The sequence below is a fragment of the Rousettus aegyptiacus genome, unplaced genomic scaffold (genome assembly GCF_014176215.1).
Source record: "Rousettus aegyptiacus isolate mRouAeg1 unplaced genomic scaffold, mRouAeg1.p scaffold_m13_p_1, whole genome shotgun sequence".
Classification (NCBI taxonomy): domain Eukaryota; kingdom Metazoa; phylum Chordata; class Mammalia; order Chiroptera; family Pteropodidae; genus Rousettus; species Rousettus aegyptiacus.
This window is the reverse complement of record NW_023416284.1, coordinates 147,018,736-147,046,441: the sequence shown is the minus strand read 5'-3', so window position 1 is coordinate 147,046,441 and position 27,706 is coordinate 147,018,736. Positions and strand designations below refer to the sequence as shown.

The following is a 27,706-nucleotide window of genomic DNA, read 5'->3' as shown; positions in this document are numbered from 1 at the left end:
GCTAGTTTGGACCTCCTGCTAAGGCATGACTTTCCTGAGGTCTTTCTATTCATTGCCCCACATGTTTAACAAGGTCTTTCCACTCTGGCTTATTGGAATTTCAATACTTCCTAGCACTGTGAGGATTTTCCAGTTTATACATATGATATATATTACATATACTATATATATTATATATAGCATATATTATATATGATATATATATATATATATAAAACTCTCAGAATTTTTCCATTTATAAATCCCTGGCAGTTTTTCTTTTTCACCTCATGTAGCACACATGCATCTATATCCATGTAATTATAAACTAATAAGCCTTTCATTTAAAAAGGTTTATATGTATACCTTTAGGAGCAGCAAGGTAGACAAGAAACTGGAGGAACTGTATCTGACATTAGAGTCAGTCTTTTAAAGAATATAATTTCATGGGCTGGATGGTGGCAACCATCAAAAGGAAAAGAAAGCAGGCTTTTTTGAAGGACCTATCACAAGAAGAAAAAGAAAACATAGCTGGCCTAGACTTCAAAACTGATCCTTAAATCTAATCAAACAAAAAGATGCATCTGAAGTTTCTCAATACCAAGTATAGACAAATTCACGATGACTGGCTGGAACTTGAGGTACAATGTAATGACTGGCCATCATTTTTCCTGGAAAACAGGGTTAGAATCATAGTCTTGACCTTTTTAAAATAAAGTTAACCAATAACCTGAACTCCCATATGCAAGCACTTTATATGCTTTGCAGATTAACCATGGACTAAAAACTTTTTTAGTCTTGAACTGCGCTCCATTTCTTACTCCATCTAATTATTCTTGGGCAGAACATTATCGAAAGATATCAGGCCAGAAACTGGCTCAGGATTCAAGGGAAAGGGTTCAGCTAAGCAGCAACCCAAATATAAACAAAGGAAACTGATCTAAAACACATTAAGCATTTAGAATGGGCCCTTCCTGATTGATAATCAAGGTGGATTAAGCATCTCGAATAATTGATATTAATGATCCACTGTGAGCAAGATGATCTCTAAGGTAATGTCTAATTGTGAAATACCATTCTATCTTATCTATCAAAAATAAATGATGGCTTATCACTGTACATTCTATAGACTACATTTCTTTTTTCCTACTCAAAGTAAATATTTCAACTGTTGTCATCATCCAAAGGTGCCACCACTTTTATTTGTTTACCAGATCATAAGATGATACTGCCCCATTACCCTTGACCTAGTCAAACCTCTACAAAAGACTTAATGATCCTATTTAGGATGCATTTCCTTGCTGCTTTGTGCAGGTGGTTTTCGCATTGTTGCATAGACAGTGATGGGAACATCAGTTATTGTCAGGCAATGACTTCCAGGGCATCTTCGGAGTTGCCTGAATAAAAGAGCACACAACATGTAGTTAGAGACTAAAAAGGAAATTTTTTCAGAGCACCAAAGTGTGAGTGCATATTCAACTGTTTTAAATCATTTGAAAATCTTTGAATGTCGCAAAGTAATTTTAACACAGTAGCATTGATGAGACAGACATTTTAGACTTACATTGCAAAAAAATTGTGGTCACAGGAAATTCATAAATACAAAGATAAACCTCCCAGATATTCATTTTAAAAGGTATGCAGTAATGTTAAATGGCAAAGATGGTGGAGTGGTGCATAGTTGTAAATGTGTGATAATGCTATGGCAATTCGTACATACGTGCAACTTAAAATCACTTCAGTTGATTTAAAAACTAAAATATTTGTGTAATAATATAAAACCGAACATACTATGCCACATGCTGTTCAAGCGTTGATAAAAATCTCAGGTTTAAAAGAGCCCTGAAATGGTATCTAGTTCAAAAATACACCTAGTGCTTGAATTTTCTTTCCAACATTCCCATCAAATAACTATCTAACCATTACCCAACCTTAAATGTGTCTAAAGATAAGTGCTTGGTACTTCCCGAAGTAGCCTATTCCATCCTTAAATAACTGATTTTTAAAGTACCTAACTTATTAATCTTAAATCACTGTTCTAAAAATTTCCAAGCCATAAGAAACCTAGCAATGCAGTATTTGATGTTTTGCTATGGTAAATAGCAGAAAAGTGAAACAAACTCTACTATAGTTTTCTTCGATTTTATAATTGAATTTTCTGCCAAAGTTTGAATCAAAGCCAAAGTCACACTAAACCTGAAGCCTGAGTCCTCATCATATTTGTAGCCTTATGCCCAGCACATAATAGTACTAAATGTTTGGTTGTTTATTCAAATATTATCTAATCTTGAGAGTATCGACAAGAAAACTAAAATCTACCAAAAAAAAAAAAAAAAGGAAAGACTTGGTCTATCATTAATACATACAGGTACAAAATGCAGACTATGCTAAGAAAACCTAGGATCTGTTCATATTAATTTACTAACACCAATATTTGTTAATGCTAATTAACGATAGCGATGTTTCTGGGCTTTTATCTTGCTAATATTGAACATCAGCTAAAGTTTGTATTAATGACAGCCATTACACATTTCCTCAGTTTTCAGTATAAGGAGACTTAACCTGGTCGGTGACATCTCTTTCCCATTACAGGCAGCCCTGGAGCTCAGCCCAGGTTCCAGCCCAACTGAAGAATCTCCTCCTTCCACTGGAAACCTCAGTGGCTGGGTCCCAAACCGAAAAGGCATAATTCACTGAAAACCTAGATTAGAAAGTTATAATAATGGAGGAGGAGATGAGTTGTCTTCAAATAGTTGTTTGAAATTTTTAATGTTACTATTTTGTTATAGGCATATACAAATAGTCTGAAAATTACATTTTAAAATATCTATAAAAGTATATAGATACTACATTGTACACCTCTTTACATAAAATGTTGTCTTGGAACAAACACAAAATAGCCACTAGATAATAAAAGTAAGCTATGTCTTATGGTTAACACAACTAAAGTCCATTTCTGCTGTGTGAAAAAAAAAATTCAGTTTGCCTTTAAATGGTTGTGGCAATCAGCAAGCTTGAGCCTGTGCCCACTTCCCACTGCTTCTCTGCCTATTTAAGCTCTTTTCTTCCTTTGAAATAACAGCAGATTTTTACATCAGCCTTCTATTCCTAGTTATCATTCATTCCCCTCTGCCTCTCTCCATCTACAGTGCATTAGTTAAGAAAGTGTCTTGGGAGGGTTGGATTGACTATGTGATCTTAGGCAATGTACTTAAACAAGTATGTTTCTCAAGGGTAAACTGGGAATAATAATAGTATCTACCTCCAGGGTAATAGTGAGAATTAAATAGATAATACATATAAAGTGCAGTATCTAACACGTAGTGCTCAATAAAGGCTACCTAATATTAACAGCAGATGCTACTAAGCATTAATATATATGCACATATATAATATAATGTATGTATGAAATATATATGATATACATACAAACACACACACAGAGCTATGTAAAATAATCTCCTACTGCCTACTGGTGCTTCTGCTTGGAACTCTTCTGCACCCCACTGCTTCCACCCTTTGCTTATTAAAGCTAATTCATTCATTATGTATGAATGTATATTTCACTTTATCAGAGGAGCCATCCATAAACATTCCCCATTATATAAGTTTTCATAGCACTCTTTATTTCTGCTTTGTAACAGTTATCATCACTATAATTCAGGATTTCTCAATTATGACCCTATTGACTTTGGGGCCAGGTAATTTTCTGTTGGGAAGAGGGGAGACTGTTCTATAAATAATAGGATATTCTGCAGCATCCAAGGCCTCCACCCACCACACGCCAACAGCATCCCTCCCCAAAAGTTTTGACAGTTCTCTGGTGCAGAAGAGGAATAAAAGGGATTCTCTCTTGTTGAGAACCAGTACACTAATTTTTTTTGTTGTTTAATCGTTGTGCCCCCAACCGATTCCACATCTATCTTTGTCATCACTGACTGACTCCTTAACACCCAGAACAGCACCTGGCACACAGTAGGTCAGTAATTACTCTATCTTGTGTTAATCTGCATGTCTTTGACAATGGACAGGAACAGTGAAAAATTGTTATATCTATTTTGAATGCCTAGTTCAATATTCTGGGCCATATAACTAAATGTGTATTATAGTAATAACAAAACTAAATTATTGAAGTTTAGGGATATCATTATTATACAATGGTTTTTATAGACCGTGTCAACTATCAAGGAAAAAACGTGTCAGGCTCAATGACAATTATAAAATCATAGTCAAATCTATGGTTTAGTATAACTATCTGTCTTATGTAGATATTAAGCTTTAGCTAACTTGATCAGAGACACAGACTTACCAAAATAGGCTGCGTCTGATTCCTGTAGAGGTGAATAAATCAATTGCTTCTACTGACCTTCCATAGAAGGCTGGAACTGACAAAGGAATGATGATCAAATGTTCCAGTGACACCCAGAAATTATGACATCAGAAGATTCTTTCACATAGTTTCCTATCTGCTAAGAATAAAATGTCACAATTTATAGCTCTACAACAAGCTAAAACTTAAGCTTCTGAAGTTTATTTAAAGGTTTTATTCTTCTTTTCACTGCCTTGTTCCCCAACAATATAAAATATTTTAATCTGTGAATGAATATATACTTATTCTAGACCTATAATCTAATCAACCTGCACAAAATTATGTGAGATTCTTCTCACTTTCTATTCCATTTTCCTGTCATTATCTTCCAAACTTTCTTTTAATAACCCAAATTGTAAATCCAATCTACATATATCCTCACCCCACCCTAACAGCCTCAAACTACACCTTCACAAATCTCTCTATAGCTTTTCTTGTGTAGGATTCTTTAAAACTCTAATGCCTAGATTACCTCTTCTTTCCTGTTTCCTCAAAAGAGCCTTGAAATTCCTAAATGACAGGAATAATGACAATTGAGAAAGGAAGAAAACATCTTGTACTGTCCTCTCTATTCTGTTCCCTGGACACTAAGGGTGTCCTCTGTTCATAACATCTTTGCCAAAGGAATGATGATCAAATGTCCCAGTTACATCCAGAAATTATGACATCAGAGATTCTTTCACACAGTTTTCTACCTGCTACAGAATAGAATTCATAGCTCCAGCAACAAGCTGAAGTTTATCTTCTGAACTTCCCTCCTTCTCTCAATTTCTATATCAACAGGTTACCTCACTGAATATAATACTTAAGTTTAACCCTTGAGCCAAAACTTTACTCTTCAGCTAAACATTTTTTTTTCAGTTTTCATAGCTGAACTGTTAAATGTTAGTGAAAATTTTTTACATTTAATGAAAATCTCTTTTAATACTTACATTTTATGTTAAGTTCCCACTGCTCCATTTTCACATGATTTATGTTATAGAAAACTGGCAATTTACATAAGTAAATTAATGTTATACAAAAATCTTACCTCTGCCACCTTTTTCTTACTAAGGTGCTATCTGTGAATAGTTGATCACAATTTTAATTTAGAGAAATCATTTAACTGACTGTGACATCATCAAATTGAAATAATTGCTGCCCATTGTTAGCTAATGTATCATTAGGACCCAAGCATTTAATACTTAGGATGGCAAAAATTTTTAATACTAGTTTAATGCTAGTTTACATTTTTTAGTGGAGGCAGCAGTGGGAAAATTATGGATTTTGGCATCAGAATTAGATTTGAATTTTAACACTATTGTTAACTCTGAGACTTTGAGCGAATCACTAAAAGTTTGTCTATAAAATGCTACTAATTCCAACATCATAGAGCTGTTTTGAGAAATTAAAAAATCTAACATGTAATAAAGCCAATATCTGGTACACAAAAATTAAATCAGTACAAGTTTTCTCATTTTTTTGCATAATTCTTGAAATCAAAGTATTGAGATATGATTTCACTTTTTAACAAAGTATCTGCATGTAAACTATTTTTAAATTCCTCTAATTTGCCATTTTTTTACTAGTTTATTTGGTACAAGTTGTGCCAAGTTTTTTGTTTGTTTGTTTGTTTGGTACAGGTGCTACAATGAAACAAACCAGACAGTGGTCTTAATGGTGAAACTTTCTAGCACTAGAGTAATATATCAGAAAAAAAATGAACTTGACTCTTTAGCAGATCTTCACAGAAATAAGTGAAGTATAAACGGTGAGAAAAAAAAGAAAAGATGGTAGAATCTCTAAATACTCTCTCTTAATTCTCAGAAGCCCAAGAATAATGATCTTTCAGTCCTCAGGATATTGATTCATGAGCTGCAGAAAAGGAGTGATGTCTGAACTGGTCATATCCTAAGAAAACAGATCCATTATTATAATTATTCATACAACGAATAATCACTGAGAATCCACCATAAGGCAAGCATGTGTTAAGTGCTGAAGATAAAATATTGAGCAAAACATACAGCCAGCAGAGAGGACAGCAGAAGATCTGAAAAACCAGTACGACCACAGAAGAAAAAAATAAAAAAGGACATCAGGCCAGACAGATAAGGAGAAGCTAAACCATGACAGAACATAAATCCAAGTTAAAGATTTTAGGCTTTTTCTTATGAGCAATGGAGCCCACAAAAGAATTTTAATCTCTCAGGAGACATAATTAGGTTTCATTGATTTTCTCTATTAATTTTCTGTTTTCTATTTATTTTATTTGCACTTCAATCTTTAATATTTCCTTTTTTTTTCTGTTTACTTTTGGCTTAATTTGCTATTCTTTCTCTAGTTTCTTAAAAGGAAAGGGTAGACCTAGCTTCTTAACCATTTAAGTCTATAAATTTTCATCAAAGCACTAATTTAGCTTATATCTATAAATTTTGAAATTAGATACTAGGAATGTGAACTAGTTCCAGCCCTCTGTGAACTCCAGGAATTGTCTGCCCACTTCTTTCCAGTCATTCTTTCCTCAGCCTTGGGTAGTTTCCATACATGCTTATACTGATCAGCACTCAGTTTAAGGCTCATGGGGATCTCGTGAAGATCTCCAGAACTTTCTCTGTATACACACTCCTCTCTGGCATTCTGCCCTGCACATTCTAGCTGCCTTGTTCCTCGAGAATTCTCAACATTGTCTCCCCAACTCAGGGTAGCCACTGGGCTGTATTTGGGTCATTAGAAAGCGGTCACTAAGTCCAGCCCAGACTCAAGGAGAGAGGATTACACCAAAATAGGAGGCAGAGACCACTGATGCCATCTTAGAGGCTGCCTACCACAGATGCTGCATTCTGATGTTCGTGATTTACTTACAAATGTTCATCAAATATTTCTGGCTTTCTGTATTTCATAAATTGCAATTCTTAGCCCCCTTATGATTATTTGGAGTCTACCTGACCTAGTTTGGGCTAGTGAGCTAACACAGCAGCCATTAAATGCAGTACAGGACCCTCTCGAGTTGTCTTTCTGCCACAAAACCCAGGAATGTACCAAATAGTGGTAGCTCGGCTACATAGGTGTGAGAACAAGGATGGCATAAAGCATAGCCACCATACGCCCCATACAATGGAGATGTATCATGTGCAAAAAAAAAAAAAAAAATTGTTGTTGTTTTACACCACTGAGATTTGGAGGTTAATTGTCACCACAGCATAACAAAGTTTATCCTTATACAGACTTAGGTCCAGACTGAGGCACTACCATAACAAAAACCTAAAATATAAGTCACTAGCAAGAAGTCAAGCATCAAGTGACAAGGAAATTATTCTCAGAAGCTGAAAGGATAGTTATCTATTATTTAGTGGCAAATCTATCAGAAAAACCTTTGGAAAACGCTGTGATAACCTAGAAGGCAGATGATTTACTAATGAACTTGAGTGCTAGGTAAAGAGATTGGAAGACAGATCATTAGTACCGTGTTGGTTATGGTTGGCTGTGTTTGTCAAGTTATACATAAAAAAGATGGGCTCAGAAACGCACTATGCAAGTGGGAATAAAAATGGATAAAGTACCTACAAATTCAAATTATATTTTAATGACGACTTTGAAAAGCTATAGGAATACAATTTTCTTGGAACACATTTTATTCCCCCTCAGAACTCTGTAACATTTTCTCAGTATCTTCCAGTACTAAATTGCTATAGATGAGTCTAAAGGAGCCTAATTGTTTTTTTTTTCTCCATTCCCCACTTTTGTTTCTTGCATGGGTACTCAAAGAACCCTTTCTTTATTCTGAAAATTGAGTAACTTAACCAGAATATATACCTTAATGTTGACTGTTCTATAGAATTTTCCCTGTGGAACAGAGTATATCTTTTTAACCTACAGATTTTTCTTCCTTATTTATTTATATAAGTAAGGAGACTTTTTGTTTCATTTGCTGTATTCTCTATTTCAGGGGTACTTATTGATCTTACATTGAACTATGCTGGTCTCTTTCATATGTAATGTCTTCTAAGAGGTTTAATACCTTTGTCCTTTGCTTCAGTATTCTGATTTTTTTCAAGCTTCTACTCTATATCAGTAATTTGAATTTCAGCTCCCTAGTCTGCTTCTTCATGCTTCTAATTATTCATTAGACCTTTAAGGTGTTTTGGTCTTCCATTAATTTCCTTTGCTCTGCTATTGTATAGTGAAATTCTCCTTGACTTTTACTTATCTGAAATCCGTTCTTCTACTTACAGCTAGAGTGTGAAAAGTCAGTCATATTTTCTTTTTCATTTTGATTGTATCAGAAGAGGTAGAGAGGATTCCACTAGAGCTGTGTGTAACTTTTCAGGATGGCTTGTGTTCTGCTGGCTCTTCTGAGAGTTTGTTGAATATCTTTAAATGAGGTCTCATTCCATCTAATTAGGAATGTATTCAACACCAGGATATGTTCAGATTTATGACTCCTGGAAATTTTAAACTCTAAAAAGTTTTTCTGCTTCTGCTGAGGTCCTAAAGTGGAGGTATGTAAGCTTCCACCTTGACTCTTAAGCAGAATTGCCTCAGTCTTATTCCCTCAGAATGAAGTTACTCATGAGACTTGTTAGGGCTTTCTTAATTTGGCTTTGTCCTCATATATGACCTCTGAAGAATAATGACTGGGATTGAACCACACTACATGAGGGGTGGAGCCCTGCAGAGGCCAGAACATCAGAGGAGCTGGAACCACATAGTTTACCAATGCAAACATACAAACTGGACGAAAGTTTTAAAATTTTGGAAGCCCCAGACTCTGGGATTTCATTATCAGGCCTTGAAGTAAACTGTTGGAGGTAACTGACTGTACTTCCACCACTGACTCCATGCTCACTAATAAGCACTTAAAATCCAGCAATTGCAAAAAAAAAAAAAAAAATTAAAAAAATTAAAAAATAAAAATTTTTTAAAAATTGATTAAATCACAAAAGATATAAGTACTAAGGTGAAAAACATCTATATAGAATGTAGGAGAGCCTCGGAACCATGAACCACCATTGTAGCTACAAACTTACCAGCTAACAGAAAAATGTAGTAAGAACTATTTATTTGTTTTGGTGGGACAATTGAGTGCTCTAATCGATCAACCATTGCAGTTTCTGTTACCACACATTACTTGCACATACGATTTAACTTTTTTAATAAAGACCTCCTAGAATCTTGCAGCTCCTCAGAATTTTTGTGGAAAATACTAATTTCAATTCAAAAGTTCTTGAGTTCCTAATTAAAATCTGGTATAAATTGGTCAATAAGAGTTTACAGTATTTTCTAATGTCTGACAATTTTAAGAAGAAAGTAATTTTCAGGACCGCCTGATTTTTAAATCTTTTCCTCCTTTCTCACATCTAAACATTGTATATAAATTAAATGCCTAGTTTCAATTTCATCTCTTCCATCAGAACTCTATTTACTTATTTACATCCTCATCCACAGAGTCCTAATGCACTTATAGTCAGCACCGCACAATACTTTAAGTAACAATAAGTATTTTGTGTCTCTGTATCTTTGATTAGAGTCTAAATTTTTTGGAGCTGGGGATTTGCACCTTAATTTCTTTTGAATCCTCTAGAGCAGGGGTCCCCAACCTGGGCATCAGTTGGGTACAGGTCGGTGGCCTGTTAGGAACCAGGCCTCACAGCAGGAGGTGAGCAACTGGTGAGCGTCATCATCTTTGCAGCCATTCCCCAGCGCTATCTTCACCGCCTCAGCTCCACTTCAGATCATCAGGCATTAGGTTCTCATAGGAGCACCGGTCTCTGATGCCTAAAAGGTTGGGGACCGTGGCTCTAGCGAGCATCCAAGTTAATGTTGGCAGCATACAGCTTCCACAAACACTGGCTGGGTCTCTAAAGTGCCATTTTTGTCAAAGTGTATAACCACCTAGTTTATAACCCTGCCACGCCTATTAGTCTGAGGTTTCTTTGTGCTCATTGACATTCTTCCTTTTCTATTAGAACAAAGGACTAGGTAGATAAAGGTACTAGCACAGCGGCCCAACGAATCTTAATAAACGGAATTTGACCCACCGCCCAGGGAGTTGAGACTGTGAGCAAAAACTAAACCTCTGAGGGCCCATTAAAATATTTTAAAATCCCACGCCAACGCCTAGTTAGTTACCCGCCAGTTGTCCCGGCCTCCGGAGCTGCCGATTCTAAAAGATGTTGACAAGGCAGCGAGGATCTGCGGTCCGGAGGCCCAGTCGCTATGGTAACGATGAGACGCAAGTACACTGGTGCGGCCTTCTGATGGAAAATCTTTGCCTGAACCTAGAGAAGAGAGTAACGACGGCAGCGACTTACGGCAGCGGCGTGACTTACGGCCGCCCCGGCGGGATACCAGGGACTGCCAGGGCTCCCGGTGTCCAGGGCAGACCCCACCGCAGCATGACTCAGTCGGTGGTCGTGCAGGGTAAGCTGCGCCAGAAGGGTGAGGGCTTGGTGGGCTCGGAGCCAAGGGGACTTGTTTTCAGCCTAATGTCTATACTATTTTCCTTTCATCACAGTCGGCCAGTGCGGAAACCAGATTGGCTGCTGCTTTTGGGACCTGGCGTTGAGGGAGCACGCCGCGGTCAACCAGGTGCAGGTCCCGCCCTCCAGGAGCCCCTCTCCTGTCACTGAGGCTCTTCCAATAGATAAGCAGGAATTACTTTATTGAGTTTTTATCCGACCGATATACGTTGTATGGGATCTTCTCAGTAAAGATCAAACAGGTTTTTAAACGTTTTTGGCGTTAGGTACACAATAGACTACATACACAATTGGACGGTGACCTTGCTCTTAAGTTTCTCTTAATTTCCAGGGTCTCACCTTTATCAGGGTTTTCGCGAAGAGCAATGAGATAGTATATGTGAAAATACTCTATAAAATTGGTGTCATGTATGGTATTATACTTTTTAATTTAACCAGTCAGCTTTTAAAATCACCAAGAACCCAGAAAAAGCTCTCATTTTGATTCATCTGTTCTACCGGCCTATGCGGACTGAGGACTTAAGCATCCTTCTCTGAACTAATCAGATCTTAGGGCATTTACCCTTCTCTAGTTTGGAAGAGTCAGACTAAGCATTTTATAACTTGCTCTTGATTATCATAACCATATACCAGTCACTGCAGTATTGTGGGATTATTAAATTGAAAGGACTTCATTTGGAAAAGAGGCAAAACTTAATCTAATGCTATAATTTTTTTTTCTTTTTAGAAAGGAATTTATGATGAGGCAATAAGCAGCTTTTTTAGAAATGTGGATACCAGGTAAGATGGGATTAAAGTCTATCAAATAGCATAATGATTACATGTCAACAGATAAAGAATCTTCAAAAGGCAGTAAAAACAGTTGAGAGCTGTAAAGAAGTTGTCATGCTTTTTTGTTTTTATCATTGAATATTCTCGTTCTCATATCATTAATATTCTCATATTCTGCAGAGCAAGACAACAGGTTTTCTTTTAAGACTATATTAAGGAACCAAAAGAACCTTTAGTGTGTCTTCTTTTAACTTGACATTGAAATCATGTTCCAATAAAGGGATGCTGAAAATTTCTCTGAGGATATCTTGTTAATGCATTCAATAATGGCTAACTTTTAAAAGAAAAATATATTGTTTACATCTCTTTGATGTTATTTGTGGTCAGGCATATTTGCTCTACAAATAGAATGTGTTAAAAAGGAGAACGATTGTCACATTACTTCTGTTTATTTAGTAAAGGACGTATGTAATTATATATATCTGAAAGTAATTTGACCTTCAGGGCTATTCATAAGCTTTTAATAGTACATCATTAAGTTTATATGTTTTTAAAATACTTAAATCTAAACTGTGGTGGGTGGGAACTGAAAAGTATATACATTTTTAGTGTAATTCCATAAAAATTCCAGTTCTAGTGTGAATTAATTGGTTGGGTATTTGAGGCAGTTATCTCCCGGGGAAGAATAATTAGTCCCCACTTCTTGGAGAATTGCAGAGTATGACCTTCAGGCTTGCAAACTCAGATATCTATTGGCACCTTGAGAAAGGATCCAATCCAGGCAGATTGACCAAACTCAAAGAGAATGGGAAATTAAAAAGCAGAAAGTCAGTAATTGACAATAGGAACTATAACTCAAGAAGGCTAGATACTCATTTTTCTTCAAAAGCACATTCTCTTCTATAGGAATTCTACCTGAAAAGCTAAGTGATAGAGATTGTGTGATGACTATGGGATCAGACTAAGGTTGGCATCATTTATCTTCATTACATGGAGATATCTGTCGTATAGACTAGATTCCCTTTTGTTTGTGACCTAGAACAACCTTTATCCTAAATAGTATTAAGAGACTCAAATTTGCCTTTGTAATCCTTTTAGGTGCTTCCCTTCTAACTAAATTCCTACTCCCATCCCCTCTATTCTGGATGACCAATTCTTTCATTGAATGTTACATAATTGAGACACCCTGGGAGCTATTCTTTCTTAGTAAGGTGACTTCACATAGCTATACTCTCATCTACTCTGTTTTATAATTTAACCTGAGGACATTCTTATTTCCCCAATATCAAGTTTGGGAAGAAGGGGAGAAAGGACTTGGCATCTTGCTCTTCTTTCCATGTACTATCAATACATGTAGTATCTGTTCCATAAGTTAGTACAAAGCACTCTTTCAGAAATAAGACTACGTCTCTCATTTTTGTATACATTTCTGTATCTGAGGAAATGATCATTTTTTAAGAGTATGATAGGAACTTACTTATACCAGGGGTTGGCAAACCTTTCTTAAAGGATCAGGTGGTAAATATTTTAGGTTTTGTGAACCATAAGATCTGTGTCACATCTGTGCCATTGTAGCATGAAGAGTATAGCTAGTATGTACATAAATGGGTATGGTCGTGTTCCAAAACTTTAAGAGAACAAGTAGCTGGTCAGATTTTCCCAACCCCTGATCTACAACATTCTGCTCAGGTCAGCTTCCCTTTGTGTGTTCTGTTTTCTTGCAAACTGTGTTGACTCATACAGTTTTGTCATAGATTATTTACTTTGGTAACTAGGCTCAACATGAAATTCTAGGAACAGCCTTAGATACTCAATGATACAAAACTGGTACATTAGTTGATATGAATTTGGATACAATAGGAAACCTCATTAATGGTGGTTTAAGCAATAGAGATACCTAGTTATCTCACATACAAAGAAATCAGGAAATTGAATATTATGGGTTTGGAGAAGTGCAGTAAAGATCAAGATACTGTCTATCGTTTCATTCTTAATGTGTAGGCTTTTTTTGTCCTCATGTTTATTACTTCTTAAATATAAAATGGCAGCCTCCTCCAGGAATCATCTGTATTCATGTTCAAGGTAGGAAAACAGAAGAAGGGCATGAACTACATCTGGTCATTTTTACCAGAAAAGCTTCCCAAAATATCCTCTCATCTCATTAGCCGGAACTGGATTCCATGGCCAGTGCTCACTACCAAGAAAGCCAGGGAGATAAGTCCCTCACTTGTTTAGCCTAATGGGAGGTAGGCAAGGGAAGCCATTAGGAATGGCAGCTTCTTTGTTACCTTATATCTGTCTCACTGACCTCTATGTAGCTTTGTTATATAAATGGAATTTTATTACCTGATAGCACTGTTAGGCAGGAGAGAGTTTAAGACTTTTTCTTATCTTTTATCTTTCAGAGTGGTCGGTGATGGTGGCAGTATTTCCAAGGGGAAAATTTGTTCTTTAAAAGCACGAGTAAGATATATACATTTGGATTCTTAGATTGTATGTGTTTTTAAAATAGTTATACTTTTGTGACTGTTATGAGAATACAACACACATTGTGCATACCTGAAACTTTAGGGGGAATATTTTGTGCTTAAAGTAAAAAATTTAGCATTTTTTCTAAATGTTTTAAGGGATATATACATCTAGATAAATGATAACAAAAGAATCTTAACTCTAAACCTGAAATACATACTAATGTGGGTTAATTTTTCATTTGAAGATAATGGAAGATTTATTTGCTCCCAATACAAAGCATGGATTTAGCAACATTATAGTGAATAAATACCACAACCATAGAAGACCTGAAAAAAAATATTTCAAGTCAGTAGCCTATATTTAGTCTTAATCCTGTTCTAACAGCACTTCTGTGATATTACAATAACCTGCTTTTTCTAATTGCTGATCAGTAATCTTTGATATAAAGAAAGGCAGCTTAGATGCTATGGAAGTAGTTGAGACAGTAAGGATCAGACCTGTAGCAGTGGCTGAAAGAGTGGAGAGCAATAGTGTTATGGTACTTGGGAACCATCTCCTTGTGTTCATGATCTCTGATGTCCTTGGAAAACAAAATTTATGACAGAGATCATGTGCTTGTAGGCTGTCGGGATAATTAACACTTGGCATCCTCCATTCCATAGAGAGCACTAACATCCCTATCTTGCTCAGAGAAAAGAAATGTTGATGTTTTCTAGACCACTCTTAATTTGAGCTCTTTCCCACCACTGTTTCAGTGAGTAAGGTGGAAGGTAGAAGAAACACTATTGAAAAAGAGTCAGTGTGTTTCTCTAGCCTTTGACTTGTCCTAGAAGGTACTCTTCCATTTCTCCTTAGGAGCCTTTTTATTATTTAGCTATCACCACTGAAAAGTCTAGGCTTCACAAGATAACTTGGCGGTTGGATCCTTCTACTATGTCCAGTATCTGAAGTTAACAAGCAAATACTCAGAATTTTGTAAATCCTATATTTAAGGGAAAGCTCAAAGGCCAGAAGGCTATCACCAGAAAATAATAAACATGAAATCTTAGAACAGTTGTGACTCCAGACCTCGGATGGCTAAGTGTGGAACCCAGGATAATTTCTCCTAATTTTAATTAATTTCCAAGGGAAAAACAAATCAAAGACCTGATATGACTAAGGAAAGATTGGAGGAGTTATTTACTATGTCAGAGTTTTAATGCTGTTACTATGACAGTGATGATACTATTAGAATTGACTTCAGGAGGGGCTTGAATATTAGTTTATATTCTCCATACTGCTGCTTTTGCCAGATAGCAAGGTAATGGAGGGCATGGCTTAATGTGTTCAATCTGACAATTTAGGAGACAGTAACTAAATGGTTTTCCTTCAGACTGAAAAAAAAAAAAGTTTACTCTTCCACAAATCATCTCAATAAATCTGTTTTGGAACATGGTAAAAATTGCATATTATTGGAAACATTCTTAAAAATCTCTAAAATTACCAGTAAATAATCCTATATAGTCTTGTCTGTTTAAAGTGTATGTATATTTATTGCTGTATATAAAGGAGCGCATTTGTAAAACAATTTTATAATCATTCTATAATATACTGATACTGTGTCATATACTACTATATACTTTAAATATATTCCTAATATGCTGTGTAATAATAGTATTTTAATTGCCAGCTTACAGTATCATAATTGACTATATAGTTGAATTTAAAGTTCATATGCACATAAATTGTAGCTCTACTGGAGTCAGTACTCTGTAAATATCAAACTTGACCATCTTCCTTCAATAAGATAGTAGAGCATGTAGTTAAGAGTTGATATTCTATAGCCAGGCTAGCCAGGTTCGAATCTCAGCTCTACTACTTACTAGCTGAGTGATCATAGCTAAGTTATTTAACTTTTCTAGGCCTCAGTTTCCTCTGTGTAAAGTGGGGATAGTTATAGTACTTATGCACATGATTGTTCAGATTAAATGGAGGTGATACGTATAAGGACTAAGAACAGTGGCACGTGTAGTAAGTGCTTAGCGTTACGTGATCACAAGAGCTAAAACCCATAAACCAAGCACTTTCTCTGTGACAGTGAATCACAGAGTTAATAGTTTTATATGTACCCTAAGGTTATTTCAGATATTTTTTTTCAACTTTGCTTTATTGATTTATTTTACTTTTTCACTCTTCTTCCTCACTGTAGAAAATATGGAAAATAAAGCACAAAACAGTGAGTGTGTGTGGGGGGGGCGGGGGGGGAGGGCGGGTAGGAGAGTTATATAATCCTCCTGCCAAGCTCTCCCTGCTTACATTTTGCTATATTTCTCTCCAGTCTTCTCCATTTTTCTTTCCATAGTTAGTTTTATGTTTCATACTCTGGTGTTATTCTCAGTAATAGAGGTTATCTCGTATGGTAATAAAGGTTGTGGTAATGAATTAGATTGTGAGTTACTTGGGACAAAGGATCCTGTTGTCATTTTTGACATCTACCTAGTACCTTGGCTTTGCACATAATAGTAAGAATACTGACTTGGACAGATTGGAGCTGTGATTCAAAAAGAACAGCATGGTTGCTCCTAGTAGGCAAATACATTAATATACCCTACATTTACTGAGACTTTTTTCTGATTAAGGTTACCTTCTGGATTTCTGAGACCTTATTCTCAAGAAATTTATAGTTACGTAGGCACATGAATAAAAGAATTGTTAGAAAATAATTTGTGGGTATTATTCATTTACTTTTTTTCCCACTTGGTAATTTGGAGAGGATAAGCATTTAGAATCCATCTTTTAATTGGATTCTACCTTTTGAGCAGAGTGAAGTTTTTTTTTTTTTTTTTTAATTCTTATTCCAGATTCTAAATAAAGATTCAAATAAAGATTTGGTTAAGCTTAAATTATAAAAAGAAAAATGCAACTTTTAGCTCAAGTTATTTTCATTTATAGAGTGACTAAAGAAAAATATGCTAATTAAATTTTATTTCTATATTCCAGGCTGTCTTGATTGACATGGAGGAAGGGGTAGTAAATGAAATTCTGCAGGGACCTCTGAGAGATGTTTTTGATAGCAAGCAGCTCATCACTGATATTTCTGGCTCAGGGAATAATTGGTGAGACTATGCTGACATAAAAATGGAATGTCATCTGAAAAAAATGAGCAATCTTTTCTTCATTCTAATAGGTCCTGTTGTATAACTTGCCATATCCAACTCTAGGCCTTTTAACCCATCATCTTTCCTTTGATTAATGATGGTGTTTCACGATGCTTGAAAACTACCTGTAACCTAGTTCTTTCTCATTTAAAAAAAAAATAAATTATTTTATTATTAGTTTCAAGTACATTGGTTATACCTTTATATAGTTAATTAAAAAAAAAAAAAATACCCCTAATTGCTCTTTCTCTCCTTTGGCTCTCCACTTAGTCATTTACATTAATGCTAACTGCATTCCCTATGTCATGCTCCCCATCCCTATGACCATCTGTTAACTACTGATTTGTACTTCTTTAACCCTTTTTCCCATTCTCCCGCCCCACAAATCCCCTCCCCTCTGTCACCGGATTGCCCTCTATATTTATGAGTCTGTTTTTGATTAGTTTGTTCTTTTTGTTCCTTAGATTCCACATGTAAGTGTAATCATTTATTTATCTTTCTCTGTCTTATTTCACACAGCATAATAACCCCTAGGTACATCCATGTCATTGCAAATGGTAGGATTTCATTTTTTTTAATTGCTGAGTAATATTCCATTGTGTATATGAACCATAACTTCTTTATCTAATAATCTGTTGATAGACATTTAGGTTGCTTCCATATCTTGGCTGTTGTAAATTGTGCTGTTATGAACATAGGGATACATAAATCTTTATGAATTATTGTTTTGATTTTCTCTGGATAAATACCCAGAAGTGCAATTGCTGGGTCAAAAAATATATCCATTTTTAATTTTTTGAGAAACCTCCAGACTGTTTTCCATAGAAGCTGTACCAATTCACATTCCCACCAACAGTGTAGAAGAGTTCTCTTTTCTCTGCATCTCTCTTTTTTTTTTAAGAAAACAATAAATTGTGAAAAATTGACTTACTGTATTCCTCATTGTAAATTGATTCTTGCATAATAGTAGTGACAAAAATTTTAAGTATTTTCATAAACTGTTCTATTACCTATATTATTTGACTCTATCAAGTTTTCCAATTGGTCAGATTTAATAGAATTGATACAGAGATACAAGCCAGACCAATGCCACTGGCATTCAAGCTCAGGCTGTGTTTGGCCCTTAAATTTTAATGGTCTCTTTTCCTTTATGAGAAAAAAGTTCTAGCACAGATCATTAAAACTTGTTACATTGAGACTTTAAAAACTAAGTAGCTCTATATTATTTGGAAATCTAATATTTATTTTAACTATTTGCAATTAGTCCCTCAGGTTAATAATGTGTAGTGATGTATAATTTTACTAAAGCATGAATTTGAATCTTGTGTTCTGGGGGAGTTATTTGGGGAGAACCAGTCACTAAATAAGTGAGGCTACCTGACTGCCCAGCTGGCTTTTCTCTAATTGTTATCAACTTATTCTGTAACTTTTGAGTTACCTCTGCATATTGTGGAGAAATTATGCTTATTTTTTAATATATCATAGTAATACTTGAAAATTTGAGCAGCCAAAGAGGCTTGGAGAGTTTTATGAATATCAGTTTTCTACTGTGTGCCATGTCATCTAGTAATAACATGATGTGATCAATATTTTACTCATATTTTAAACCAAAATAGGTTAGTTTAAATTTTTATGTTTTTCTAGTTGACTACATTCTGCTTTTTAATATATAAAATTCACTGCAGAGTTTACTTTAAATGGAGATGAGAAAAAAGCATAACTAAAATTTTGTTTTGTTGTAATTACACCTTAAGAGAAAAAAAAGAGAAGATAAATTTAGAAAACCATAGTTGAATATCCATTGATACTGAACTATATTATCAGGATATTTGAGGATTATAGATATTGTTTATTTGTTAAATTTTCTACTTAGTATCTTTGAGATATCAATAATATGATTTATTGATACAAAATAAGAGTAGAATTTACTTAATACAGTAAAAATCTTTTTCAAGTTTTTCTATAATCTTTTCATTTAGATTAGAAATAAAATACTGAAATGAAGTTTAAAAAGTAATGTTTTAATTACTTTGTATTCTTTTTTTCAGGGCTGTGGGTCACAAAGTTTTTGGCAATCTTTATCAAGAACAAATTTTAGAGAAACTCAGAAAGTCAGCAGAGCACTGTGATTGTTTGCAGTGCTTTTTTATAATACATTCCATGGGAGGAGGTAAAGTTACTCATTTGCCTATAATAATATGAAAGTGCAACTGGGAATTTATTTTACAAACATAAGTCTTGTTTTCAATCCTATGCTTGATAAAGATAGGACTATTAAGAGTGTGTTTATAAATATATATACCTAACAGCTTTTTATCTTAAATGTCAAAGTGTGTTCTCTATTACCATTTTTTTTTTTAAATACTTTAAGAGTCAATAGAACAGAATCTGAAAATTGTTTTCCTACCTTTAGTTTCTCTTACAAAGCTTCTAGCTACATTTTAATATATGTGAGCTTTTTGGGAATGCTGACTTTCTCCTAAGAATTTGCTTGTGTAGTCCCACAAGCTCATCCTAACTAGAGGTAAATATTTCTGGCATATTTATGGATATGCTTGCAAAAGAATATAAAAACCCTTTCTCTGACCAGCTTCTAACTTTTCTTGTGTCCAATGAAAGAAATAAGTGAAAGAAATTCTTTTAGTCAACTCCTTTAAATCATTCTTCACTTGGTAAATAATCACCTTGACCTAGACTGAGTGATCAGTATTGCTCTCTTTACCCAGGGAAGCCTTTACCTTGCAAGTGAAGTATTTTGCTTCCCTGTTCCATGAAATAGAAACAGATCACAATCTGCTAATTTCATAATAGGATTAGCTAATTTTAAAATAAAACTTTGCCACATTTTTTTCTCCAAACTAAGGTTAAGATTCTATTTTCAGCAGGTCATGTACAATTGATTTTTTATACATATCTGTTATTCAGTGCGATAGCGTTTTAAAGTTAAAACCATAATACTGTGTAACCATGCCTTTAGAAGACCATCATAATCATTAAATTAAGAAACAAATTTTCTTTATATTAGTATAATTAACTTGCATGTTTGAGTAAGTCTCCAAAAAAAAACAGTGTAATTTGTACTTCATTATGGTACATTTTTTAATCCCGCTGTTACTCAAAATCTCAGATTATACTTTTATTAATAATTCACTGAAAATAGCAAAAAACAGATAATACTGACAGTTAAAAATGAAGGTCTCCTTTCCCACATCTAATCCTTAGTGTCTCCTCACAGGTAATCAAGTTTACCAGTTTCATCCTTCCAGATATTTTTTATGCCTATTAAAAGTGTGTATGCATATTTTTACATAATTGATATCATGCAATACATATTATTCAGTAATTTCTTCACTTTATATCTTTCCCAAATGTCTTTTAATATCAGCCCTGACTCATGCAATTTGATTGTATGAATAGATAATAATTTTTAAAGTCAGTCCTCATTGATGGAGGTTAAGTTTATGGTGTTTAGTTATTATAAAGAGTCCTCACTGAATATCTAGTACATACATCTGTGTTCATTGTGCCAATATGATTGTAGGCAATATTCCTAGAAAGGAAAGTGAGATTAAAAAATACATTTTAAATTTTCATTGATTACTGAATACCTGCCTACAATTTTGTACTAATCCTTATTATTAGCTACAATTTACAAGGGTTTATGCCCTCACACATACCAACAACTGAGTATTATGAGACATAATCTAAAATGTTCAAAATTATATTGTTTTAAATTGCATTTCCTTAATTAGAAGAAAGGTTGAGCATCTTCACATCTATTTTTAATTTGATTTATTTTGGGTTATTTATATCCTTTGCCCATTTTTCTATTGCATTCATATTTTTTCGGCTGTTGATTTGTGACACCTCTTCATTAAAGAGATTTAGTTCTCCATCATAAGTATAGAAGATTTTTTTCTTAGTTTGCTTATGGGATATATATATAGTATGTGTGTGTGTGTGTGTGTATATATATGTGTGTGTGTATATATACACATATACGCTTTATTTTTAAGGTAATCAAAGCTGTCTTTTCCATAATGGCTCTGGTTTTGTATAATGCTTACAAAATCCTTCTCATTAAAGATTAACAAAACAAAAAAAAAAACTCCCTCGCTTTCATCTAGTATTTTTAACATAGCCTTTTAATATTTATCTGCATGGATTAGGGCATTGGCTTTAAAATTTTTAAAATCAGAACAGCAATAAATTTAACACTGTGCAACACACACACGCACAAAACACATATAAACTGAAATAGAAGATTCAGAAAACCTTACCCATGCTACATGTGACACATTGGTATTTCTGCTGTTTCATTTAAGAAAAGAAAATTCTGATTCTAACCTAATAAATTAGTTTCATAGCTCACTAATGGTTAATAACCTGTAGTTTGAAAAATACCAAGTTACAGGATTCTAGTTTTATCTCTTTAAAGTTCTTAAAATTTTCTGAATTTATGTAAATATGACTCTGTGTCAGAAAATTACCTGATGGGATTCCTAGAGTTTCTACTTTTACATAGATAGTAAAAAAAAATTTCCTATTTGAGAGTTTCATAAATTCAAGGTGGTCATGCCTAATTTTAAATAAATTTAAATAAATTTAACTCAGTGTTTAAATTCCCTGTATCATAATAGTGTTCTTCAGCATTAAGGTCATGTAGTACTACACAAAAGATGTAAAGAACCTTTGGTTTTGTTAAGTAGCCTTATATCATATGTAGCCTGAATACTGTCTTAGTTGAATTTTTACTCTTCAGTCAGTTCTTTAGGCATGATATAGATATAACTTAAATTTGCAAAAGAGTAAAAAAAAGAAAGCCCTCCCAACTTCACAGTAAGAGCCAGAAATTGAATTCAGGACGTAAGCCTCACTACCCATGTTGCTTTCATTTCCTTATCTGAAATTAGTTAATATATAATCACAGGAATCAATTGAAAATTAAAAGTTCTTAATATATATTTTTAGAAAAACTTAAAATCCAAGTTTCTCACAATTATATTCTGAACCTTTTATGCTGTTTTCCTTTTTTAAAATTTTAATCCTTAGGAACAGGATCTGGACTTGGCACATTTCTTTTAAAAGTACTTGAGGATGAGTTCCCAGAAGTATACAGATTCGTGACTTCAGTTTATCCTTCTGATGAGGATGATGTCATAACTTCACCTTATAATAGCATCTTGGCAATGAAGGAACTTAATGAACATGCAGACTGTGTGTTGCCCATTGACAACCAAGTAAGAAATGACTTTGTAGTTTATGGACATATCGCATATATATTTATTCCTGTGTTATACTTACATGTTTTTTTTGAAACATTCTTTTCAGTCTTCCCATGTAAGAGAAAAAAATAAGTTTAAATTGTTTTTCTTTCTCTTCTCTCCTTCCTGATAGAATACCATCTATGTCTGCTCTTAATAGCTTCTCTCCCAATATTTTTTCCTTAAAAGTCCTTATTTGACATCATTAGCAAAATTGACCTCATGGTGAATTCTGGAAGGTTGGGTACAACTATAAAGCCAAAGAGTCTGATTACTTCCAGTGCTGGGGCTTCTAAAAAGCAGCAGAAGCCCTTTGATGCGATGAACAACATTGTAGCAAATTTGCTGCTCAACCTAACAAGGTAATTCTATGGATGGTATACATCAAGATACTTTAAATACTTCATACACTGTGCTTTTGATGATGTTCGTAGTAGCATTTTTTTAGTTATTCTTAAGTTGTAGGAACTTCTTTTATTTTGTCTAGCGTTGTCAGACCTTGGAGTAATAGACTAGAATTTTAATTGCTATGAGTCCAAAGCAGCAGAATATTTCCCCATAATATACAGTTGAGAAGCACTCAGTTAGACAAAAATAAACTTTTTTTTTTTTTTTTGCTGTAGAATGTCTTAATCTTTTAAACCAGCTAATCAGTACCTCCTCATTAGCTGGTCCAAAATATTTCCTTAACTTTTATCTAAAAGATTACTTTGGCATTATTGTATTCCAGATGATAGAGTGTATTAAGCAGACCCTTGGGGAATTTATTAAGTTTACAATAATGAAATAATTATTGACCTATATGTGTTTAACTCAATCTAAAGTGAGTTTTAAAATTTCTTTATATATATAGTGAACAACTGTGATAGTGTGTTAGTTACACTTCAAATAACCCAGAAATAAGAATTGCTACAGATGTTGTGTTATATTTTAATTATGTTTACACAGCGTTTTCGTGATACTAAATTTCACTAATTTAGGAAAAAGAGCATACTGAAGTACAGGGTATGAAAGCATTTAAGAAAAAGCCTGCAAAATGAATCAAGCTATATCTAAAGTGTATAATTTTAAAATTAAATTGTGTTTCATGCTTTAGTATTGATTTTTTTAGCTCTGCGAGGTTTGAAGGATCCCTTAATATGGACCTTAATGAAATCAGCATGAACTTAGTTCCTTTTCCTCAACTGCATTATCTTGTGTCAAGCTTAACACCTCTCTATACACTGGCCGATGTCAATATTCCTCCTCGAAGGTAAGAGTAACTTTATTCTAATTACTTGAGAACTTGAATTACTTAAAAAAAAAATTTAAGAGAAAAGTTAAACCCTAGTTATTTCTTCATGTCATTTTCTATATGAGAAGTAGCTAAAATACAGTCGATGACAGCTGTTTTTTCATTATAGGAAGGCTTCTTTATTTAGAAGTCATTATTTGAAAAGTCAGTATTAAACTATTTGAAATTAAATCTAATAACTAAGTTTTTAAGCTTATGCAAATAGAAAAGATTTAAGGGCTTTGAAGTCTGACATATTTAAGTCTGGATCCTGATCGTCTCACTTACTCATAGCAAATTTGTCAGTACTTTTAGTTTTTCTCATCTGTACAAATGAAAGTTGGAGTGCGTACCTCATATGCTTGTTAGACATATTAAATAAGAGTATCTTTTAAAGCTCTTATCACACAGTCTAGCACCATAGAAGGCTCTTTGATCTCACTCTGTATGGTAGCAGTTATAGATCATTATAGATTATTATAGATTATATCCAAAACACCTTGTTTTGTAACAGACTGTGTGTCATTTTTAAGCATAAAACTTACGTGAGTTTACTTAACAAAAAAAGTTGTTGGAAGATACTCAAGTGATGATGAGCTTGAAAAGGTCACACTGGCATTCACAGGGAATGGGTTCTATTCAAGCTCTGTAAAAGGAAAGTATGTAAATGATAAACACTAGATTAAAACTTTTTTTTTTAATAGCTTTAAGTTTTAGCAAGATAACAATTCTGCACTGCAGGAACGTCACAGTGATATTAACTTTTTTTGAGTCAGTAGCAAATAACGAGTTATGCTAACAGGACTCTTTTTCAGCGTGGGATATTGATGACCTTAACAAGTTAAGCAACCTGGTCAGTGTATGAAACATAATTATTCACTAAAGTTCACTGTCATCAGCCCAGCATATTAAAAATTAGTGTATGGAAGTATAGTGTACACCTTTAACATAGACACATAGAACTATTTATTGTACAATAGTGATAATCCAGACATTTTTGTATTTAATGTTAATTCTTAAAAAATGAAAGATAGAAATTCTAATTAAAGTCCAACATAGAGGAAAAAATGTTGGTCTTGGTTCTTCACCCTGCGTATTTTAAAGCCAATTAAACTTTTTAAAAATCCTGCTGGGCATATTTTATATCATTTGTTTTTAATTGTGTTAGTGAAAATCTGTAAGGAACTGTTAAGGAACTTGGCACAACATTCTTTCTATATTTATATTCTTTGTTTTTCTTTTTTTTTCTTTTTGCTTCTCTGTATTGTTGATATTTCAAAGTCTGCCATGTCAGCATGTGCACACATTTATCCTTGAGTAAATAATGTATTGTTTTAAAACTGTGCTATTAAAAAGCATAGTTTTAAACTCTTTAATCTCTTAGTAGTTTCTAAACAAATGAGAATGGTTTTGGTTTTGGCTAGAGTTATCGAAGGAACCTAGTCATATTTGTATTGAATTGATATTTAAGACCCAGACCGGGGCCCTATTAGGGACCTGCAAGCCTGTATATCATTAGATATAAACTTTGTCAGTCACACTACTTTTATTTAACTGAAGGATTAAAGAATAGAGTTAAAAGACCATTCACTTGAAAGTCTTTCTTTTCAGGAACACTACTACAGAGTTTATTTTTTTATAGAAGTGCCTAACATTGTCTTTTGATAATTTCCTCTTAATTATAACTAATTTATGATGTATTTTATAGAGATTAGGTAATCTTAAGTGTAGGCTTTTAATTTGATTTGAAGTAGATAAACATAGTAAAATAATGACCCAAGTTTCAGAAATCAGTGCTATAGCTACCTGAAATCACTATATTGCAAAAGCTTTTCCAAAAAAAAAAAAACAAAACAAAAAAAAAAACCAATTATATTATTTCCTATTTCTCATATTCTATAAAAGATTGCTTTGAGAAAATGATAGCCGAGATTTAGAATATATTTGTATGTGAAGTTTGTTTACCTATAGATGTCTATCTTTTCATTTTATAGTTCTACATAGAAGAAAGAAGTAATATTTTGTATAAACAATGCCTTTCATTGTTCTAGGTTGGATCAGATGTTTTCAGATGCCTTTAGCAAAGATCACCAGCTAATTCGGGCTGACCCCAAACATAGTCTGTACCTTGCGTGTGCCCTCATGGTTAGAGGAAATGTCCAGATTTCAGATCTTCGCAGAAATATTGAAAGGTTTGATTTAATTTTTCAAGATAATTTGTTATGTGTACTGCTTGTGACAGTGTAACATAGTAGTTAAGATGGCCTTCTTCTAATTCTAGCATTGCTACTTAACTAAAGTGTGGCCTTGAGCAAGTTACTTAGCCTTTCTGAGCCTTATTCTCCTCACATGTAAAATAAAAATAATAATAGTACAGAATTGTTATTTACAAGTACTAAATGATATATGAGATGTCTTATTTCCTGAAAATGTTCAGAAAATTTAATTATTGGTTTTATTACCACCATTACACTTCTTCTAAGTTTATATTTTACTATTTATTGACAGTCTATTTTTAGGAAAATTACTCTGTTGAATTATAAAGTAAGGAAAATTATGATACCTTTATTTCTTTTTATCCCCAGATTTCTGATGTTAAGGAATGTGTTTCTAGTTCTTAGAGTCACCATCATAATCAATCTAATGTCCTACAAAATGTCCCTTAGTTCACTGTTGGACTGTACCACAGCACTGCTAATAGTAAAAAATAGATAACTTACATTATAAACTAAGCAAGTAGAATGGTGCCATCAGTAACATCCTAGTTTAATTAATGGGCTGTCATAATATGGCACACATTTTTAGTACGTTAATTCTTAACCTTGAGTTTTTGTATCTCAGATTAAAACCTTCTCTACAATTTGTCTCATGGAATCAAGAAGGCTGGAAGACCAGCCTGTGCTCAGTACCTCCTGTGGGCCATTCCCATTCATTGTTAGCTTTAGCAAATAACACATGTGTGAAGCCTACCTTCATGGAACTGAGAGAGAGATTCATGAGGCTCTACAAGAAAAAGGTAATTATCAGTACAATTTTGTAACTATGTGTGTTAACTTTGGCTATTTAAGATGTAGTCTTAAGAATTACACTATTACAAATCTGGGTGATCCTGTCTGCTGTATTCATTGTACTGATTATAACTGAAGAGGAGAGGCTTACTCAGAGTATCTAAATGAGAAATCTCAATAGTTTATAGGATTCGAGTTCTCATTTCCCATGTAAAGCCGAGTGAACTATTTACATTATAGAATAGTTGTATATATTAAATTTTCAGAAAATAGACAATATTATTCAGTTTTGTTTTTTTTTTTAATAGGCTCATCTTCATCACTATCTACAAATTGAAGGGATGGAGGAAAGCTCTTTTACAGAAGCTCTGTCATCTTTATCAGCACTCATACAGGAATATAACCGACTGGATGCCACGAAAAGCATGCCTGTAGAAGATTTACCTAGACTAAGCGTAGCTATGTAAAAATCCCCCAGAATACTCGTACTTTTTCTTAATTTCACATTGCTTTTTGTCATCTTACCTTTCTGTTTCATAGTTTTTGTGATTCAGAAAGCCAACGTTGTCTTTTTCATATTAGGAGTATTTTTGTCTGAAAAAGTAGTTCTATTTAATCATAATTTGTTATGTGAAATTGTAAAGTCCTGGTACTTAAACTTCAGACATTTGTCTTCAGAAAATTCTCCATTTTCTAAAATTGAAAGAACAGTCTATGGCCCTGTTGCCCTGAACAAGCTCGATCCCCTCTGATCTCAGAAGCTAAGCAGGGTTGGGCCTCGTTTGTACTTGGATGGGAGACCACCTAGGAAGACCAAGTGCTGTAAGTGTAAAAAATAAGAAAATAAGGATTGTAAGCTGACAAGGTCCTTGCAATCTGTGAGGTCAACTAAAGGTTGCCTCGCCTAAATAAATAAAGTTGCAAGAACAGAGTTCTTCAACATTTTACTTTATTTATAATCTCATATTTAGACAT

General features: G+C 33.9%; 2 protein-coding genes across 9 annotated transcripts; one reads left to right on the top strand and one right to left on the bottom strand.

Annotated features, from left to right (window-relative positions):
* Positions 1–1,150: 1,150 nt before the first annotated feature.
* Positions 1,151–10,591, bottom strand: FAM229B (family with sequence similarity 229 member B). Of its 4 annotated transcripts, none has more exons than XR_001595896.2 (4): positions 10,457–10,591; positions 4,289–4,448; positions 2,542–2,680; positions 1,151–1,376 (listed from the first exon to the last, which is right to left on the bottom strand). XR_001595896.2 is itself a non-coding variant. In XM_016136981.2 (4 exons), the coding sequence occupies exons 3-4, from the start codon at positions 2,664–2,666 to the stop codon at positions 1,259–1,261; spliced, it is 243 nt and encodes an 80-aa protein (XP_015992467.1). In that variant the 5' UTR covers positions 2,667–2,680; positions 4,289–4,364; positions 10,457–10,569; the 3' UTR covers positions 1,151–1,258. The 4 variants fall into 4 exon arrangements, 3 of the variants coding, with proteins under 3 accessions (XP_015992467.1, XP_015992469.1, XP_036076952.1); XM_016136981.2 differs by having other exon boundaries at positions 4,289–4,364; positions 10,457–10,569; XM_016136983.2 differs by lacking the exon at positions 4,289–4,448 and having other exon boundaries at positions 10,457–10,534.
* On the top strand, positions 10,490–27,559 carry TUBE1 (tubulin epsilon 1). Of its 5 annotated transcripts, none has more exons than XM_036221044.1 (12): positions 10,490–10,747; positions 10,842–10,915; positions 11,534–11,586; positions 13,983–14,040; positions 17,029–17,144; positions 19,235–19,356; positions 22,239–22,426; positions 22,640–22,812; positions 23,547–23,702; positions 25,775–25,915; positions 26,565–26,739; positions 27,040–27,559. In XM_036221044.1, the coding sequence occupies exons 1-12, from the start codon at positions 10,498–10,500 to the stop codon at positions 27,196–27,198; spliced, it is 1,665 nt and encodes a 554-aa protein (XP_036076937.1). In that variant the 5' UTR covers positions 10,490–10,497; the 3' UTR covers positions 27,199–27,559. The 5 variants fall into 5 exon arrangements, with proteins under 5 accessions (XP_036076937.1, XP_015992466.2, XP_036076943.1 ...); XM_016136980.2 differs by having other exon boundaries at positions 10,633–10,747; positions 23,562–23,702; XM_036221049.1 differs by lacking the exons at positions 10,490–10,747; positions 10,842–10,915 and adding an exon at positions 10,940–11,048.
* The last annotated feature ends 147 nt before the right edge of the window (positions 27,560–27,706 follow it).

Excerpts from the sequence above, each read along its gene's own strand:
- FAM229B (XM_016136981.2), bottom strand. The coding sequence starts at position 2,666 with ATGCCTTTTCGGTTTGGGACCCAGCCACTGAGGTTTCCAGTGGAAGGA. Across the intron at positions 1,377-2,541 it reads AAAGAGATGTCACCGACCAG|GCAACTCCGAAGATGCCCTG; the intron begins GTTAAGTCTCCT and ends TCTTTTATTCAG.
- TUBE1 (XM_036221044.1), top strand. The coding sequence starts at position 10,498 with ATGTTGACAAGGCAGCGAGGATCTGCGGTCCGGAGGCCCAGTCGCTAT. Across the intron at positions 10,916-11,533 it reads AGCACGCCGCGGTCAACCAG|AAAGGAATTTATGATGAGGC; the intron begins GTGCAGGTCCCG and ends TTTTCTTTTTAG. Across the intron at positions 11,587-13,982 it reads TTTAGAAATGTGGATACCAG|AGTGGTCGGTGATGGTGGCA; the intron begins GTAAGATGGGAT and ends TTTATCTTTCAG.